Below are 19416 nucleotides of genomic sequence, written 5' to 3'. Positions count from 1 at the left end.
AGTAAGGGCATTTTATCAGGTATTTGACCAATCTGGGAACTAAATCGTTACCAAGAAATTTCTTCACCAATGTGTTTCTAAAGGTGTCTAATAACATATACTAAAAGTTTGAAATTCAACTCCCGTGAGAAATTGAGTTATTAGCATAATATGTGACCATACCCTTAACATCCTATATAAGGCAAAAAAGTCCAAATTTCATAATTCTTTAAGTAGCATGTGACATATGAAACTAGGGGGTTTTCATGATTCTGAATCCATTCCAAGCATTAGTTTTGCACAAACAAAACTCCTTGGTATAAATTAGGCCATATCCACTTGACCAAATGTGCTGACCTCATCACGTTTGTGAGGCCGTTTTCCTCCCACGGTAAACCTCTACAAGGTAACTACACAACCCAAACCTCTACAAGGTAACTACACAACCCAAACCTCTACAAGGTAACTACACAACCCAAACCTCTACAAGGTAACTACACAACCCAAACCTCTACAAGGTAACTACACAACCCAAACCTCTACAAGGTGACTACACAACCCAAACCTCTACAAGGTAACTACACAACCAAAACCTCTACAAGGTGACTACACAACCCAAACCTCTACAAGGTAACTACACAACCCAAACCTCTACAAGGTGACTACACAACCCAAACCTCTACAAGGTAACTACACAACCCAAACCTCTACAAGGTAACTACACAACCCAAACCTCTACAAGGTAACTACACAACCCAAACCTCTACAAGGTGACTACACAACCCAAACCTCTACAAGGTAACTACACAACCCAAACCTCTACAAGGTGACTACACAACCAAAACCTCCACAAGGTAACTACACAACCCAAACCTCTACAAGGTAACTACACAACCCAAACCTCTACAAGGTAACTACACAACCCAAACCTCTACAAGGTAACTACACAACCCAAACCTCTACAAGGTAACTACACAACCGAAACCTCTACAAGGTAACTACACAACCCAAACCTCTACAAGGTAACTACACAACCCAAACCTCTACAAGGTAACTACACAACCCAAACCTCTACAAGGTAAACCTCTACAAGGTAACTACACAACCCAAACCTCTACAAGGTAACTACACAACCCAAACCTCTACAAGGTAACTACACAACCCAAACCTCTACAAGGTAACTACACAACCCAAACCTCTACAAGGTAACTACACAACCCAAACCTCTACAAGGTGACTACACAACCCAAACCTCTACAAGGTAACTACACAACCCAAACCTCTACAAGGTGACTACACAACCCAAACCTCTACAAGGTGACTACACAACCCAAACCTCTACAAGGTAACTACACAACCCAAACCTCTACAAGGTGACTACACAACCCAAACCTCTACAAGGTAACTACACAACCCAAACCTCTACAAGGTGACTACACAACCCAAACCTCTACAAGGTAACTACACAACCCAAACCTCTACAAGGTGACTACACAACCAAAACCTCCACAAGGTAACTACACAACCCAAACCTCTACAAGGTAACTACACAACCCAAACCTCTACAAGGTAACTACACAACCCAAACCTCTACAAGGTAACTACACAACCCAAACCTCTACAAGGTAACTACACAACCCAAACCTCTACAAGGTGACTACACAACCCAAACCTCTACAAGGTAACTACACAACCAAAACCTCTACAAGGTGACTACACAACCCAAACCTCTACAAGGTAACTACACAACCCAAACCTCTACAAGGTGACTACACAACCAAAACCTCCACAAGGTAACTACACAACCCAAACCTCTACAAGGTAACTACACAACCCAAACCTCTACAGGGTAACTACACAACCCAAACGTCTACAAGGTAACTACACAACCCAAACCTCTACAAGGTAACTACACAACCCAAACCTCTACAAGGTAACTACACAACCCAAACCTCTACAAGGTAACTACACAACCCAAACCTCTACAAGGTAACTACACAACCCAAACCTCTACAAGGTAACTACACAACCCAAACCTCTACAAGGTAAACCTCTACAAGGTAACTACACAACCCAAACCTCTACAAGGTAACTACACAACCCAAACCTCTACAAGGTAACTACACAACCCAAACCTCTACAAGGTAACTATACACAACCCAAACCTCTACAAGGTGACTACACAACCCAAACCTCTACAAGGTGACTACACAACCCAAACCTCTACAAGGTGACTACACAACCCAAACCTCTACAAGGTAACTACACAACCCAAACCTCTACAAGGTGACTACACAACCAAAACCTCCACAAGGTAACTACACAACCCAAACCTCTACAAGGTAACTACACAACCCAAACCTCTACAAGGTAACTACACAACCCAAACCTCTACAAGGTAACTACACAACCCAAACCTCTACAAGGTGACTACACAACCAAAACCTCCACAAGGTAACTACACAACCCAAACCTCTACAAGGTAACTACACAACCCAAACCTCTACAAGGTAACTACACAACCCAAACCTCTACAAGGTAACTACACAACCCAAACCTCTACAAGGTAACTACACAACCCAAACCTCTACAAGGTAACTACACAACCCAAACCTCTACAAGGTAAACCTCTACAAGGTAACTACACAACCCAAACCTCTACAAGGTAAACCTCTACAAGGTAACTACACAACCAAAACCTCTACAAAAGTGGTCTTACCCTTTAAAGGACCACTTCATCACTTTTCTTCATATATCTTCATATAATTGGTCTTCACTCCTCACTAATGTTCATGATAAAATACCACTATTCTTTTCTACTCTGTCTGTGTCTCATAGGAGGGCTGTGGGCAGTTCAGAAACCTGTCCACCAGTGACATCATCGTTAGACAGATTTTTTTTTAAACAAGATTGTTTTGAATTTCTTTTTAGATTTGTATTATCGTGAGAACGGTGGCTTCCATTTTCGCATTGCAACGTTTCAGGAATAGAAAGCCTGCAGTTTCTATTAGCTTGGATTCCCCATCAATGGACGGGTTTCTAAACTGCCCACAGCCCTCCTATGAGACACAGACTGGTTTCTGAACTGCCCACAGCCCTCACACAGACTGGTTTCTAAACTGCCCACAGCCCTCCTATGAGACACAGACTGGTTTCTGAACTGCCCACAGCCCTCCTATGAGACACAAACTGGTTTCTAAACTGCCCACAGCCGTCCTATGAGACACAGACTGGTTTCTGAACTGCCCACAGCCCTCCTATGAGACACAGACTGGTTTCTGAACTGCCCACAGCCCTCCTATGAGACACAGACTGGTTTCTGAACTGCCCACAGCCCTCCTATGAGACACAGACTGGTTTCTGAACTGTCCACAGCCCTCCTATGAGACACAGACTGGTTTCTGAACTGCCCACAGCCCTCCTATGAGACACAGAACGAGAAGGCGAAAAGAAAAGTGCTATTTTATGATTATCATTAGTGAGGACTAGCTATGAAGATAGGTTGAAAAGTAGTGAAGTGGTCCTTTAAGTAACTGCCAACAGTATAATGTGTGTTACAGTCTGCGTGGAGAGTTGTACATGTAGCATGTTGTGTATGTGTGTGAGGGATGACCAGACAGTGGCCTTGTGGTTAGAGTGTCCGCCCTGAAACTGGGAGGTCGGGGGTTCGATCCCGGACCGGGTCATACCAAAGACTGTAAAAATGGGACCCGATGCCTCCCTGCTTGGCACTCGGCATCAATGGATTGGATTGGGGCGTCAAATCAACTAATCAAATGATTCCCGAGCGTGGCGCACGCTGCGGCTCACCGCTCCAAGAGATGGGTCAAATGCGGAGAGCAGATTTCACCGCCGGTAACGTGTGTGACAAATCGTATGACTTTGACTTTGCTATACAGTATACCTCTGTTGGGCGTTGAGAGGATCAGTTTCTGTGGGTGAGTGTTGCTGGGCTTGACGTCTTCCTGAGGGCTGGTCTCCATCATGCTGTATGGGGGTGGGGGGGTCTCCGCTGCCATGGAAGAGAAGAGGGACTTCAATGTTGTGTATAAAAGGTAATGGGTTGCACTCAGAGTAGTCTAGCGTAGCCAGACAACTATTCCACAATCTCCGAATGCTACAGTATAGCCCCCATGAGCTGAATAACGGAAGCTGCCATTTCCGTTCACGAAAATATATTTTAAAATATCTTTAGAGCTTATTTTTTTATTTCCTTTTCTGCTAAGCAACAAGCTATATATGCTTAGATGTTTTCTATTTATGTTAGGATAAATGTGCGCGACTGTAAAGACGAAACAGAAGTGGTGAGGAGGCTCCACTTCCGCTTTATAATTACTCATGACAGCTCTACGCGAGACTACACTCTTTTATTAGTTCTCTACTTGTCAAATGAACACACGTTTCTGCTACCCAGCCTTCATCACTTAACATAATATTATATTATTAATATATTACATAATTAACATTACTTACTTAACAAAAACCAAATGAAGTACATTTTCCTCCACTGGATTTATTGGAACCATTTCTTGCTGACCTTCCGGTCGTGTACAGCAGGGGTTCTCAACCCGTGGGTCGCGACCCCTCGGGGGGTCGCCAAATTATTTTGGGGGGTCCCCAAATTATATAAAAAAAAAAAAAAGAAAAGACAGAGACATTGCCAAAGCATTTCCGGGGGTCCCCGGCCAAAAACGTTGAGAAACCCTGGTGTACAGCACTGGTTCCCAAACTTTTCCATGTCAAGGACCCCCAAATTGACACTAATTATCCCGCGGACCCCCATTTGAAAAGACATGCCAGGGACCCCCATAAGAGAAGATTTTCACGGCTCTAGCAGTGATTCTCAACCAGTTTAATTTCAAGGACCCCCAGTTTGACATGCATTATTATTGAACCTTTATTGAGAAAAGGATATTCCCTTGAGATGTATCATCTCGTTTTCGAGGGGGTCCAGCAACATACAGCAAACACAGAACAATACATTAGTCTACGGACCCCCATTTAATGGCATTTCTATCTCTGGGACCCCCAATTTATATTGTAAAATCACTGTTAATTTAACTCTGAGAGTGTACAAATGTATTTGTACACTCTCTGTGAGTGTACACTCACACTCACAGTTACAGACCCATTTGGTTCCAAACTATCATTTAGCTGGGTACCCCCTGGAACTCCATCAAGGACCCCTGGGGGTCCCCGGACCCCACTTCTGGAACCACTGGTGTACAGTATATATGTACCTGTGATGTGGTACGGGCTGCCGGGCTCCGCTCCGCTGTTGGGGGAGTTGGGGTAACTCTGCGAAGAGGAGGAGGAGGACGGGGGGGACTGGGTGAGGGAGGACGAGGAGGCGGCGGGGGAGGACGAGGACGGGAAGGAGGAGGTGCACGGTAGGGGAGGGAAGGAGTCGGGGTAGGTGGCGTTCTGCGGCATCAGCGGCTCGTTGTGCAGCGACGCGTTCCTGAACTTGGCCAGCAGGCTGTGCTGCGGGTTGAACTCACTGTGGCGAGGCACCAACACCGGAGGGAGGACTGGAGGGGGGGGGGGGGGGGGGGGGAGGGAGGGAGAGAGAGGGAGAGAGAGAGGGAGAGAGTGAGAGAGAGAGAGGGAGAGACAGAGAGACAGATTCGTTTGTGCCAACTGCTGTGGACATTTTAAATAAGAAAATGTTTAAATAGTTCACCTAATCCCCACTGTTAATGATCACTGTTGCTGTGTCCATGTGAATGCATTTTATATAGTATTTTAATGCACCCTTTTTTGTAATGTTTTATTGTTGTAACTTACTGCCGGTGTGCCAAAGACGACGCATTTCCATTTTATGTCAATTTAATGGACAATAAAGTTTCTTTATCTTTATCTTATTGTCTGCTCGCCAGAGGGAAATAAATCACGTGAAAAGGACATATTATTAAGTGCTGGCATTTTCCTTCTTTCTATCATGTATCGTCGAGCCTTGCAAGTTGCACCTAGAAGGATTTTTTTTCTCTCTAACCCGGAGTGTTGTGGGTTGTCTGCTTCGGCAGCTTTTTTCTTCTTTGTTTACAATGTATACTATGGTATATGGTATATGGCTTTGCACGTAAACGTTACATGTAAGCCCATATAGAGTGTCGCAGTCCCGCCCCCTTTCATGACGACGCTAGAACCAGAAGTGAATTCCTCATTCATTTTCCTCATAGACTTTTCAAAAAGTATTTATTTAAAGACGATTACGCCACGGACAAAGCCAACTCGAGTCGTGACACATCACGACAATAAACACAATGTTTTTCGCTGATCAAATAATTTGTAAGACGAAAAACAAAACAAAAAGTGTTCTATCCTGCCATGTTTTTCTTCTTACAAATTATTTGATCGGCCCAAAACATTGTGTTTACTGTCATGATTTGTCGCAACTCGAGTTGGCTTTGTCCCCGGTGTAAACGTCTTTATACAAATACTTTTTGAAAAGTCTATGAGGAAAATGAACAGGGAATTCACTCGGGAGGGAAGCGAAGCTCTATAAGACCATAGTTTCGAGGTCTTCAGTATTTTTCAGGCCAAGGACACCTTGGCTGAGAGAGAGATGAACCTTTCCTCCTCTACACCAAACCTTTATTTGAGTTGGAGCATAAACAACCGAAGGCTCTGGCCAACCATAATGATTATGTAACGACGTGCTTCCAAGGCTATACATGGACTATTACATTTTGGCTCAGGAACTCAAAGCAGGTCATTAGCCCACTGGGTCTTAATGAGCAGGTCATTAGCCCACTGGGTCTTAATGAGCAGGTCATTAGCCCACTGGGTCTTAATGAGGCATTACAAATCTGGGCATTAGAAAGACGAGGGCGTTATTATTTCTTTCTGCTCGGAAAAATCAGTTCTGTGCCCCGGCATGCATCTACCTGAGGCCTGGACACAGTTAGTCCTCTCTCTGACCCCCCCGGCATGCATCTACCTGAGGCCTGGACACAGTTAGTCCTCTCTCTGACCCCCCGGCATGCATCTACCTGAGGCCTGGACACAGCTAGTCCTCTCTCTGACCCCCCCGGCATGCATCTACCTGAGGCCTGGACACAGCTAGTCCTCTCTCTGACCCCCCCGGCATGCATCTACCTGAGGCCTGGACACAGTTAGTCCTCTCTCTGACCCCCCCGGCATGCATCTACCTGAGGCCTGGACACAGTTAGTCCTCTCTCTGACCCCCCCGGCATGCATCTACCTGAGGCCTGGACACAGTTAGTCCTCTCTCTGACCCCCCCGGCATGCATCTACCTGAGGCCTGGACACAGCTAGTCCTCTCTCTGACCCCCACGGCATGCATCTACCTGAGGCCTGGACACAGTTAGTCCTCTCTCTGACCCCCCCGGCATGCATCTACCTGAGGCCTGGACACAGCTAGTCCTCTCTCTGACCCCCCCGGCATGCATCTACCTGAGGCCTGGACACAGTTAGTCCTCTCTCTGACCCCCCCGGCATGCATCTACCTGAGGCCTGGACACAGCTAGTCCTCTCTCTGACCCCCCCGGCATGCATCTACCTGACCTGCGGGCTCCTAGTGGATGCTACATAAAACATCCCTGTGCCCAAGTCACAACACATCACATTCTATCAGTGGTTCCCTTGAGCTAAAACCACGTTTTAGCTCAAGAGTCAAGACCCAAAATAGAAATTAGATGTTTGTCAGGGAGGGACCCAAACTAATGAAAGTAGCAGATCTACAGTACAAGAAAGAATGAAAGAAAGAAAGAAAGAGGCAGAGATGGAGGAAATAGAGATACAGACAGAGGCTTGGAAGAAGGTAAGAGGGAAAGAGAGAGAGAGAGAGAGAGAGAGAGAGAGATAGAGAGATAGAGATAGAGATAGAGAGAGATAGAGAGAGAGAGAGAGAGAGAGAGAGAGAGAGAGAGAGAGAGAGAGAGAGAGAGAGAGAGAGATAGAGATAGAGATAGAGATAGAGAGAGAGAGAGAGAGAGAGGGAAATAGATAGAGATAGAGAGAGAGAGAGATAGAGATAGAGAGAGAGAGAGAGAGGGAGAGAGATAGAGAGAGAGAGAGAGAGAGAGAGAGAGAGAGAGAGAGAGAGAGAGAGACAGATCCTGTTGTGAAATATCAAATTACTGCAAATCTAGTGGAGAAACGGCGTGATTAGATCAGATGTCCGTATTTCTGAACTGCTAGCCTTTATAGAAAACCAAACAACACTGACCACCAGCGCGGAGCAGCACTGTGATCGCACAGGGAGCCAACACTGACCACCAGCGCGGAGCAGCACTGTGATCGCACAGGGAGCCAACACTGACCACCAGCACGGAGCAGCACTGTGATCGCACAGGGAGCCAACACTGACCACCAGCGCGGAGCAGCACTGTGATCGCACAGGGAGCCAACACTGACCACCAGCACGGAGCAGCACTGTGATCGCACAGGGAGCCAACACTGACCACCAGCGCGGAGCAGCACTGTGATCGCACAGGGAGCCAACACTGACCACCAGCACGGAGCAGCACTGTGATCGCACAGGGCCTGACAGAAGCCTGACCACCAGCACGGAGCAGCACTGTGATCGCACAGGGCCTGACAGAAGAACACTGACCACCAGCACGGAGCAGCACTGTGATCGCACAGGGCCTGACAGAAGGAGCAGCACTGTGATCACACAGGGCCTGTGATCGCACAGGGCCTGACAGAAGGAGCAGCACTGTGATCACACAGGGCCTGTGATCGCACAGGGCCTGACAGAAGGGCCTGACAGCGCGGAGCAGCACTGTGATCGCACAGGGCCTGACAGAAGGAGCAGCACTGTGATCGCACAGGGCCTGACAGCAGCACTGTGATCACAGGGCCTGACAGAAGGAGCAGCACTGTGATCGCACAGGGCCTGACAGCAGCACTGTGATCACAGGGCCTGACAGAAGCCAACACATTCACCACATAACTCGTGAAAGATATTTGAACACCCGTGCAAACCACACCAGTTATACACTTTGAGATAAGATGTAATAAACTCCAGTGGTCACGCATATACATGTACATTTGCCCTCTCCTCCCTCTCTTCCTCTCTCTGTCTATTATTTTCAATTAAAGATGCCTTATTAACATGGCCAGACAAAATCATATTGCCAAAGATGACACAAGCAAACACTCATATTTGCCTGATGAAGACCTTGTAGGACTGTAGGTCGAAACGTTGCAATTGTTGCCTCTTAATAAAGTAAGTCTCGGAGCTCTAGAAACTAGTGTGTGGATGTTTTTCCTCCTCTTTGATGTTTGCCTTGATGCCTGACATCCAGCACCTCTCTGACCCCCTGTGCACCGGCATGCATCTACCTGAGGCCTGGACATCCAGCACCTCTCTGACCCCCTGTGCACCGGCATGCATCTACCTGAGGCCTGGACATCCAGCACCTCTCTGACCCCCTGTGCACCGGCATGCATCTACCTGAGGCCTGGACATCCAGCACCTCTCTGACCCCCTGTGCACCGGCATGCATCTACCTGAGGCCTGGACATCCAGCACCTCTCTGACCCCCTGTGCACCGGCATGCATCTACCTGAGGCCTGGACATCCAGCACCTCTCTGACCCCCTGTGCACCGGCATGCATCTACCTGAGGCCTGGACATCCAGCACCTCTCTGACCCCCTGTGCACCGGCATGCATCTACCTGAGGCCTGGACATCCAGCACCTCTCTGACCCCCTGTGCACCGGCATGCATCTACCTGAGGCCTGGACATCCAGCACCTCTCTGACCCCCTGTGCACCGGCATGCATCTACCTGAGGCCTGGACATCCAGCACCTCTCTGACCCCCTGTGCACCGGCATGCATCTACCTGAGGCCTGGACATCCAGCACCTCTCTGACCCCCTGTGCACCGGCATGCATCTACCTGAGGCCTGGACATCCAGCACCTCTCTGACCCCCTGTGCACCGGCATGCATCTACCTGAGGCCTGGACATCCAGCACCTCTCTGACCCCCTGTGCACCGGCATGCATCTACCTGAGGCCTGGACATCCAGCACCTCTCTGACCCCCTGTGCACCGGCATGCATCTACCTGAGGCCTGGACATCCAGCACCTCTCTGACCCCCTGTGCACCGGCATGCATCTACCTGAGGCCTGGACATCCAGCACCTCTCTGACCCCCTGTGCACCGGCATGCATCTACCTGAGGCCTGGACATCCAGCACCTCTCTGACCCCCTGTGCACCGGCATGCATCTACCTGAGGCCTGGACATCCAGCACCTCTCTGACCCCCTGTGCACCGGCATGCATCTACCTGAGGCCTGGACATCCAGCACCTCTCTGACCCCCTGTGCACCGGCATGCATCTACCTGAGGCCTGGACATCCAGCACCTCTCTGACCCCCTGTGCACCGGCATGCATCTACCTGAGGCCTGGACATCCAGCACCTCTCTGACCCCCTGTGCACCGGCATGCATCTACCTGAGGCCTGGACATCCAGCACCTGGCCTAAATGTAGGCATTGAGATGTGCACACAATCTTCTCTGTGAACAAGCAAACACTAACACGTTATGGATGATTTCATATAGTATAGAGAAATTAAATGTACTACTGCTTACGCCACTGCTTATACAAAACAATGAAAAACCAATTGATAAAATGAAATACTGATTATTGATATAGAGTACAATACAATACAATTTTGTCATTACATTATTGTTCCTGGCATACTGACCTGTAATAGGCAGCTATTGGATTCAATAATGTCCTACACCCCAGGGAGGACTGTTTTATATCGTCGCTTTCAGCAGAATCCTTTTATATACATATTTTAACTTTTTGTTTTTTGGGGGGAAATGAATGCCCTACTTGATCATACTAAAGTCATCAGGCATCACAGTAAAGTATCAAAAATAGAATGTGCTGATGTTCTTTTGTGCAGATTGTAAACGTATTAGTCATGTTTACAATTAAACCAAGTCCTGTGAGCTGAGCATGCCAGCCAAGCCTTAGGTCTAATATCCCACATTCAAAGTCGTAATGGGGTGAAATTAACCAAAGTAGGGAGTTGAGGGATTAGCAGAGTACAATTATACAGCATTTGAGACAAACACCTATACTCCTACTGGATGCCAACGTGGAACACTAGCGGTGAATCAGCGGTTGATTTCACCCAACACCGTCGGGCACGGGCTTCTGTCTCTCTCTGTCTTCTTCACTGTGCAGGCCCCTCGTTCACCGCTTCTGTCTCTCTGTCTTCTTCACTGTGCAGGCCCCTCGTTCACCGCTTCTGTCTCTCTCTGTCTTCTTCACTGTGCAGGCCCCTCGTTCACCGCTTCTGTCTCTCTCTGTCTTCTTCACTGTGCAGGCCCCTCGTTCACCGCTTCTGTCTCTCTGTCTTCTTCACTGTGCAGGCCCCTCGTTCACCGCTTCTGTCTCTCTGTCTTCTTCACTGTGCAGGCCCCTCGTTCACCGCTTCTGTCTCTCCCTGTCTTCTTCACTGTGGAGGCCCCTCGTTCACCGCTTCTGTCTCTCTGTCTTCTTCACTGTGCAGGCCCCTCGTTCACCGCTTCTGTCTCTCCCTGTCTTCTTCACTGTGTAGGCCCCTCGTTCACCGCTTCTGTCTCTCTGTCTTCTTCACTGTGGAGGCCCCTCGTTCACCGCTTCTGTCTCTCTGTCTTCTTCACTGTGCAGGCCCCTCGTTCACCGCTTCTGTCTCTCTGTCTTCTTCACTGTGCAGGCCCCTCGTTCACCGCTTCTGTCTCTCCCTGTCTTCTTCACTGTGCAGGCCCCTCGTTCACCGCTTCTGTCTCTCTGGGCAGTATTATGCGTGTCTTAAGTACCAGGTCTTATTACTTAACTTAAGACCTGGAGGCGTGATCAATGCCATTTGGCTATTCTGAGTGGCCAAACAGCATTGACCACGCCTCCAGGTCTTAAGTTAAGTCATAAGACCTGGTACTTAAGACACGCATAATATTGCCCTCTGTCTTCTTCACTGTGCAGGCCCCTCGTTCACCGCTTCTGTCTCTCTCTGTCTTCTTCACTGTGCAGGCCCCTCGTTCACCGCTTCTGTCTCTCTGTCTTCTTCACTGTGCAGGCCCCTCGTTCACCGCTTCTGTCTCTCTCTGTCTTCTTCACTGTGCAGGCCCCTCGTTCACCGCTTCTGTCTCTCTCTGTCTTCTTCACTGTGCAGGCCCCTCGTTCACCGCTTCTGTCTCTCTCTGTCTTCTTCACTGTGCAGGCCCCTCGTTCACCGCTTCTGTCTCTCTCTGTCTTCTTCACTGTGCAGGCCCCTCGTTCACCGCTTCTGTCTCTCTGTCTTCTTCACTGTGCAGGCCCCTCGTTCACCGCTTCTGTCTCTCTCTGTCTTCTTCACTGTGCAGGCCCCTCGTTCACCGCTTCTGTCTCTCCCCGTCTTCTTCACTGTGCAGGCCCCTCGTTCACCGCTTCTGTCTCTCTGTCTTCTTCACTGTGCAGGCCCCTCGTTCACCGCTTCTGTCTCTCTGGGCAGTATTATGCGTGTCTTAAGTACCAGGTCTTATTACTTAACTTAAGACCTGGAGGCGTGATCAATGCCATTTGGCTATTCTGAGTGGCCAAACAGCATTGACCACGCCTCCAGGTCTTAAGTTAAGTCATAAGACCTGGTACTTAAGACACGCATAATATTGCCCTCTGTCTTCTTCACTGTGCAGGCCCCTCGCTCACCGCTTCTGTCTCTCTGTCTTCTTCACTGTGCAGGCCCCTCGTTCACCGCTTCTGTCTCTCTGTCTTCTTCACTGTGCAGGCCCCTCGTTCACCGCTTCTGTCTCTCTGTCTTCTTCACTGTGCAGGCCCCTCGTTCACCGCTTCTGTCTCTCTCTGTCTTCTTCACTGTGCAGGCCCCTCGTTCACCGCTTCTGTCTCTCTCTGTCTTCTTCACTGTGCAGGCCCCTCGTTCACCGCTTCTGTCTCTCTCTGTCTTCTTCACTGTGCAGGCCCCTCGTTCACCGCTTCTGTCTCTCTGTCTTCTTCACTGTGCAGGCCCCTCGTTCACCGCTTCTGTCTCTCCCTGTCTTCTTCACTGTGCAGGCCCCTCGTTCACCGCTTCTGTCTCTCCCTGTCTTCTTCACTGTGCAGGCCCCTCGTTCACCGCTTCTGTCTCTCTGTCTTCTTCACTGTGCAGGCCCCTCGTTCACCGCTTCTGTCTCTCTGTCTTCTTCACTGTGCAGGCCCCTCGTTCACCGCTTCTGTCTCTCCCCGTCTTCTTCACTGTGTAGGCCCCTCGTTCACCGCTTCCGTTCTTTTTTCTAACCTGAATTTGAACCAGTTCAGAGTGTTTCCACTGCAAATGCATTGGTTCAGATTCAGAACCTTTAAAGTTGGTTCGGAACCGGAACCAAAATATACTTCTTGCCCTGAACTGGGAATCAATGATGGGCGTGTCACTATTCTGCAGGTGGGAAGATGCAGTGGCAATGTAAGTAATAGCAAAAGCAAGATAAAATCATCATGAAAAAGAAAAGAAAAGGGATAACTAACTGCCATTGACAATTTAATTTACCCCATGAAATGGACACTTCGCCCGGTTTGCGGACGGTCCTGCGAATCTAGAATGGAACCAGTTCTAGGACCAAAGTAGTTTTGATGTAAAAAGGGCCTCTGTGCGTCCTTGCCTACCTGGGGTCTCTACACGCCTGTAGTGGTAGGGGTTGATGCAGATGTCCTTCTGCTTGGCTCCGAAGGGGAACTCGCAGCACTCCAGCGCTTTGAGCTCGTGGTGGGACTGCAGGTCGGGCCAGCGCCACACGCGGCAGTAGATGACATGGGGCAGGCCTTTCCTGTGGGACACCTGCAGCCTCCCGTCTAACGAGCGAGGAATGGTCACGCACTTGCCTGTAAAAAGCCCAAAGGAAACATTTACTAATCAATGGGTTAGTAAATACATTAGGCATCAAGCATGCTTCCTTATTTGTCTGCAGGTTGAAAGTGTGTTCCTGGCCTAGGATCAGATCCACCTGGATCCTATACTCTTGATAAACACTTGATGAGACGGCTGGGGTAACTGTGCACCCTGTAACAATTATACTACAGAACATCTACATGTATACAAGCTCACAACGTGATGTGATGCATTGTGAGCATGCAGATCTGTTTGTGCATGTCATGTTTTCACCTATGATGCATGCACAAAATACCAGGGACGCCAGCTAGATATGTAATCCACAGGACGGACAGTTGTAGAATTCGGTACTTAATCAAATCTAACAGCTAAGATCTTCTCTTATGGGGGTCCCTGGCACCAAATCATTTCAAGTGGGGGGGAGGGGGGTCTGCGGCTTAAGACCTATACATTTTGTGTGTCTTTGACATGTAGTATCGCTTCAGACTTCTGAGGAACATGTTTGTGGACAACTCTTTCTATTGTCTACCAAGGATTTCACTCACTAGGCTGTCCGGGGCAGCTGAGTGCTCTCTCCAACTCCTCCATAGCTCCCTTCTTCTTCTTCAGCTTCTTCACCAGAGAGTCCACTGCCTTCTCTGCCCACTTCTCCTCCTCGTCGCCTTGCTTCCATCCCAGCAGGCGCTTCACAGCCGGGCTGGTGAAGGAGAAGAGGGAGGTGATGGAGGTAGTGGCGTTCATGCTGGATGGATGACTAAACAGAAGGGTAGGGGTTGGGGGGGTGATGCGGGCCGGGCACGCACGGGTGAAGGGGGTGCAGGGTTCACGTAAGGGCAGGGGCAACAGAGCAGGGCAGTCAGGAATCAAAGAACAAGAGACCTAGGGGTAGGAAAGAGTACAGGATAGAGAGGTAGTGTGATGAGTCTGTGCAAACAGAAGGTTCCTTGTTTTCTGTTCTTTATTCCCGCTTTGCTTCCGAGGGTCTGCGAAGAAGAGCGAGCTTTTTGACCGAAAGGGAAGATTTGGATGGATGCCCGCCCGCGCCACGGCAAACCCTTTAAGTCCTCCTCGCTGTCTGTAGTATCTCTCTCTCTCTCTCTGCGTGGGCAGTGAAAGGGAATCTCACAGCGGGCGAAACGAAGGCTCCGACAGGGAATGTTATTCCTCGCGCAGCCAGGAGTCCGGGTCAGGTTTCAATCATCTGGCAAGAGAAGTGAGAGACAGCATTAACAGCATGAAACAACGGGGAGACCGTTTAGGAGACTATAGATAGAGGAATACAAGGACCTGGGATTTAATTTATTAGTGGGAACTGAGCCCAGGAGCTACCGATGTCATGTTTCTAGGGTGAGGCTATAATGATGGAAGGGATGAGAATGGGCTGACTCAACTAAAAGCAAACGTAAACACCACAAAAAGCCAAACACACTCTGATTCGATGCTCTGGGGGTTAGACTGTAGGGATAGACTTTCAAAGTACTGAAAAAAAAGATGTGATGCAGAACCTTATTTGCACCTAATGGATTTTCCACATGGACACAAAAAACAGGCAGATTATTACTGCAGGCAGAAGAGAGCTGTCAAGATATTTATGTGTTCTTTTAAGTGTGAAGAGTCGTTGTTGGAGAGATTTCAGATCAACACGGTCACACACACACTCATCTCTTAGTCATAAAAAGGGGGGTAGTGTCCTTTCCATGGTGATTTGTCTGCAGGCTCGCCTCATGCCACTAACACCCAGGAGCCATGCTGTCTGGCCAGAACGCATCACAAGAGAACAGGAGAGAGAGAGAGAGAGAGAGAGAGAGAGAGAGAGGGGCCATGCATGTGTCCACTAGATCACACTCACAATGTCTGCTTGCCTTTTTTCATGTAATCATCCAAAAGGTCGACTTCTGAATAGTGGCCCATGGCAAAGGTCATACATCCATGTCAGTTGACAACTTGCACTTACAGTGTCCCATCCAAGACAACACACACATGCTCTCTCACTCTCTCTCTCTCACACACGCACACACACACTTCAATTCAAAGGAGATTTATTGGCATGAGAAAACGTACATTGCCAAAGCAAGTGTCACAACAATACAATAAAAACAGTTGAAAATGGGGAAACTATATACAGTTGGAGGGGTACAGCCTTTTGTAAATTGAGTCTGACACATGCATGCGTGTGCAGTTGTCCAATCCAAGTACACACACACACACACACACACACACACACTCACACACGGGGCTGACTTGGGCTGGAATGCCTCGGTTTATTATAACAACACAAGGACAGTGCAGGAGGTAAAATATCGACATGCAGGCTCCATTCAACTGCAGCTACAGCTCGCTGTCTGTCTGTCTGTCTGTCTGTATAGTAGTTACTATACTCCGCTTCTCAGAAACATGTGAATGAAAAACACTTTCCACATCAGCCAAGACACGAGATAGAGAGAGAGAGATAGAGAGAGAGAGAGAGAGAGAGAGAGAGAGAGATTCCCTTCACGGTGACAGTGAGAGCCTCTCTCTCTCTCATTCCTATGCGGCATCAGTGCGCAGCTGCTCCCGCATGACGGTGGCGTCAGTCAGTCTACGAGCCCAGATAGGCTAATTACCTAATGCATTATCATCCTGCCGGGCTGCCGCCCCCCAAAAGTAAACACACCACCGTTTCCTTTCTACTACTGCAATACAATGCAACGTAGTTTTACTAGTTTCCCCCTAAAGCCTATAGGAGTATATTGGACTCTTAACCAATACACACCCACATATATTGTTCACTTATACACGACCGATCAGGACTCACCTATACATATTCAGCTATAAACCACTGTTTCAACAACGAAAATAATAATGGGTACATGTTAATTAATTAATAATTGTTTTAGCACAATGCATTAATGTCACGAGAAGATCATAGGCTACACATAAGTAACTATAAAGCTACATTGAGTCAAACGACCACATGGCTATAGAGAAAACATCCATATCCATTGATCTTTTAAATCACTTCATTTCAGTAGATCTATCTACATTACACACTTTGCTCTGAGTCTCAACCATTCGTATCAGGCTATATTATTATTGCATATTGTGCTGCATAGGCGAAAAATACACGAGAATCAGTGCGAGCAAGTGATTTGAGTTATCAATATTCATTGAAGAAGTAGCTGGCTACGGCAGCGCAAAAAGGAAAAACAAAGAAGAGGAGGACAAAAACAACAACAACCGAATAACCTAATAAGAACTTTGAAGTAAAATGTGTTTGAATACATATTGACAGAAAATATTAGTTTGCTCACCTCTGCTGTGACAACAAGTGCACATATCCGTGCGTGTGGAGGATGTCTCTACAGTAGTATACGTCCTGAAGCAGAAGCAATGCTGGACAGACCCCCCCCCCCCACACACACACACACACACACACACACACACACACACACACACACACACACACACACACACACACACACACACACCTTCTTGTGATGCGCTCCCAGTGTGTGTGTGTGTGTGTGTGCGCGCGCGCGTGTGTGTGTGTGTGTGTGTGTGTGTGTGTGTGGCAGCCCGGAGCCTCGGCGTCAGCCTGGCTGGAACCGCAGCAGCGCCTGCACACACACAGATCCCTCCGCCAGCCCTGGAACTTTCCCAGGATTTCTGGGATTCACACACACACAAAAGAACAGCAGCAAAAAGCGCCCATGCACGCGCCGCGTGTTTGTGTGTGTGCGCGCGCGTGCATGCCATGAATGTAACGTTAATTCCGTCAACCTGTCCAGTGTCCCACACATTACAACCTTTGGGAAATAATGTTCCGACCGTGTGTGTGTGTGCGTGTGCGCGCGTGTGCGTGGACGCACATGATGTGCCCCCGTCACCCCACGCCACTCGCACACGCTTTCCTTTGGCCAAATTACAGACTCACTAGCCTAAGATTATAAAATACAATAGCATCTCCTTCAGTTCCCACCTGTTCAACAAACCATAATGAAAGAGTTAATTGTGTGTTTAATTGTGTGTGTGTGTGTGTGTGTGTGTGTGTGAGAGAGAGAGAGAGAGAGAGAGAGAGAGAGAGAGAGAGAGAGAGAGAGAGATGGCAGTTCCAGTTAGCTTGTGAAACAACACAATTACAGACAGAGAGATAACACAAATCATGTAGTTCTGGCAGCATCATCATTGCCAAGGTCCAGTTGTTAAAACGACCCTAATTCACTCATAAGCCACAACTGTCCCAGCCTACAAGGCCGTTATGGCAGGAATGTGCATGGGCATGGGAGATGATTGACACTTGACAGCTCATTATTACCAGGCCTATCTTTAAAAACAAGAGATAATCTATCATGTCAAGTTGTCAACATCATCGTGATCTGTTTTATACGATTTTGGGATGGGGTGGGTGGGGGGAGCGACTGTAGGCTACTGTACGCGCGTGCACGTGCGCGCACACACGCACACACAGGCTACATAGGCTACTCGGTTGAGCTTGAGATGCGCACATTGGCGCTCATTGATTGATTGATAATTAAAACTATTGGGCATTAAAATAGGCTACCACGTGTCCCCATGTATAGCCAGGTGTTTCTGTAGAAGTCAGATACAGACAACACCAAATAAAGGATACAAACACAAGTTAGAAGTTACTCTTGTACGTCTTTAACAGAGCCAGGTCCATTGTAGCCTATATAGTCCGACACAATCTTGTAATTAGACTACATAAAATAGTCTATAAATACTGTCCTGTATTAATTAATGTCGATACGTTGCTTTCCCCCAGGCAGCCGTCTGAGAGCAGACCAGACAGTCTGAAGCGGCAGGTCGTTTTCATTGCGGATGGATACCATCCTTATATTGTGAGTGCAGTGCGGTGACTGGTCCAGTTAATGACGCAAGCGCCGGCTGGCGACAGCCAGTCTACAAGTTTGACATTTTCACAGTTTACAGCAACTGCTGTGGAACTCAACAATACCTCTCCTCCACCACGCATCGCATGCACGGCACGGCACCACGTACGCGCAGGCACGGCCATTTACACACATTCTTTACCTATAATAGTGCCATGTTGTTAAGCCAGGTATAGATGGCTTAACATGTATTATTTATGAACACAGCTAAAAACGCCACGTAATAGGCTTTAATGAGCCAGTTACACGCAGTCCAGTGATTGAATCGGCAAAAGCGTGATTATATATGTGCGAGAAAACTGGTGATGTTGAGATTAAACATAATTATTAGATTTGCCTATAATGTTCCTCTGTCTGGGGTTTTTAATTAAGCAAGATGAATTTGAACTTAAATCCCGATTTAAATACTCCAGAGTGCGTCGCTTGCTGACAATAAGATCTACAAGATCGCGTTGCAGTCTATCGGCAAGCGCCAGCTTTTAGGTATAACGGGGGATTTGTTTCGTCTGTCGTCTGTCTGGTCTCCGGTAGTTTTGCAGGGACCGTCCCCCCGGCTCTCCTCTCTTCAGTTCAGACAGAGCAGACTAGAGACTAGAGAGAGGGACGCAAACAGGATGCGCTCCCCGGGGCATCCATCCACATTTAACCCACCCCCTTTTTCTGCCGTTCTGCCAAAACCTCAAGCTCGCATAAAGAAAACAGCTTCACG

General features: G+C 48.1%; 1 protein-coding gene across 1 annotated transcript in view; it reads right to left on the bottom strand.

Annotated features, from left to right (window-relative positions):
- smad9 (SMAD family member 9) overlaps window positions 1–17201 on the bottom strand; it is a gene marked incomplete at its 3' end in the record, with an annotated part of 43082 nt that extends 25881 nt beyond the window's left edge. The window contains exons 1-5 of the mRNA XM_079508416.1: window positions 17109–17201; window positions 14364–15019; window positions 13596–13811; window positions 5220–5510; window positions 3884–3991 (exon numbers count right to left, since the gene is read on the bottom strand). Of these exons, the coding sequence (XP_079364542.1) occupies window positions 3884–3991; window positions 5220–5510; window positions 13596–13811; window positions 14364–14559 (811 nt within the window). The 5' untranslated portion in view covers window positions 14560–15019; window positions 17109–17201. The remainder of the gene's footprint in view (window positions 1–3883; window positions 3992–5219; window positions 5511–13595; window positions 13812–14363; window positions 15020–17108) is intronic.
- Between the last annotated feature and the right edge of the window lie 2215 nt (window positions 17202–19416).

The sequence above is a fragment of the Electrona antarctica genome, assembly GCF_951216825.1.
Source record: "Electrona antarctica genome assembly, chromosome: 8".
In the NCBI taxonomy this organism is placed as follows: Eukaryota; Metazoa; Chordata; class Actinopteri; order Myctophiformes; family Myctophidae; genus Electrona; species Electrona antarctica.
This window is presented reverse-complemented; position numbering and strand designations above follow the sequence as displayed.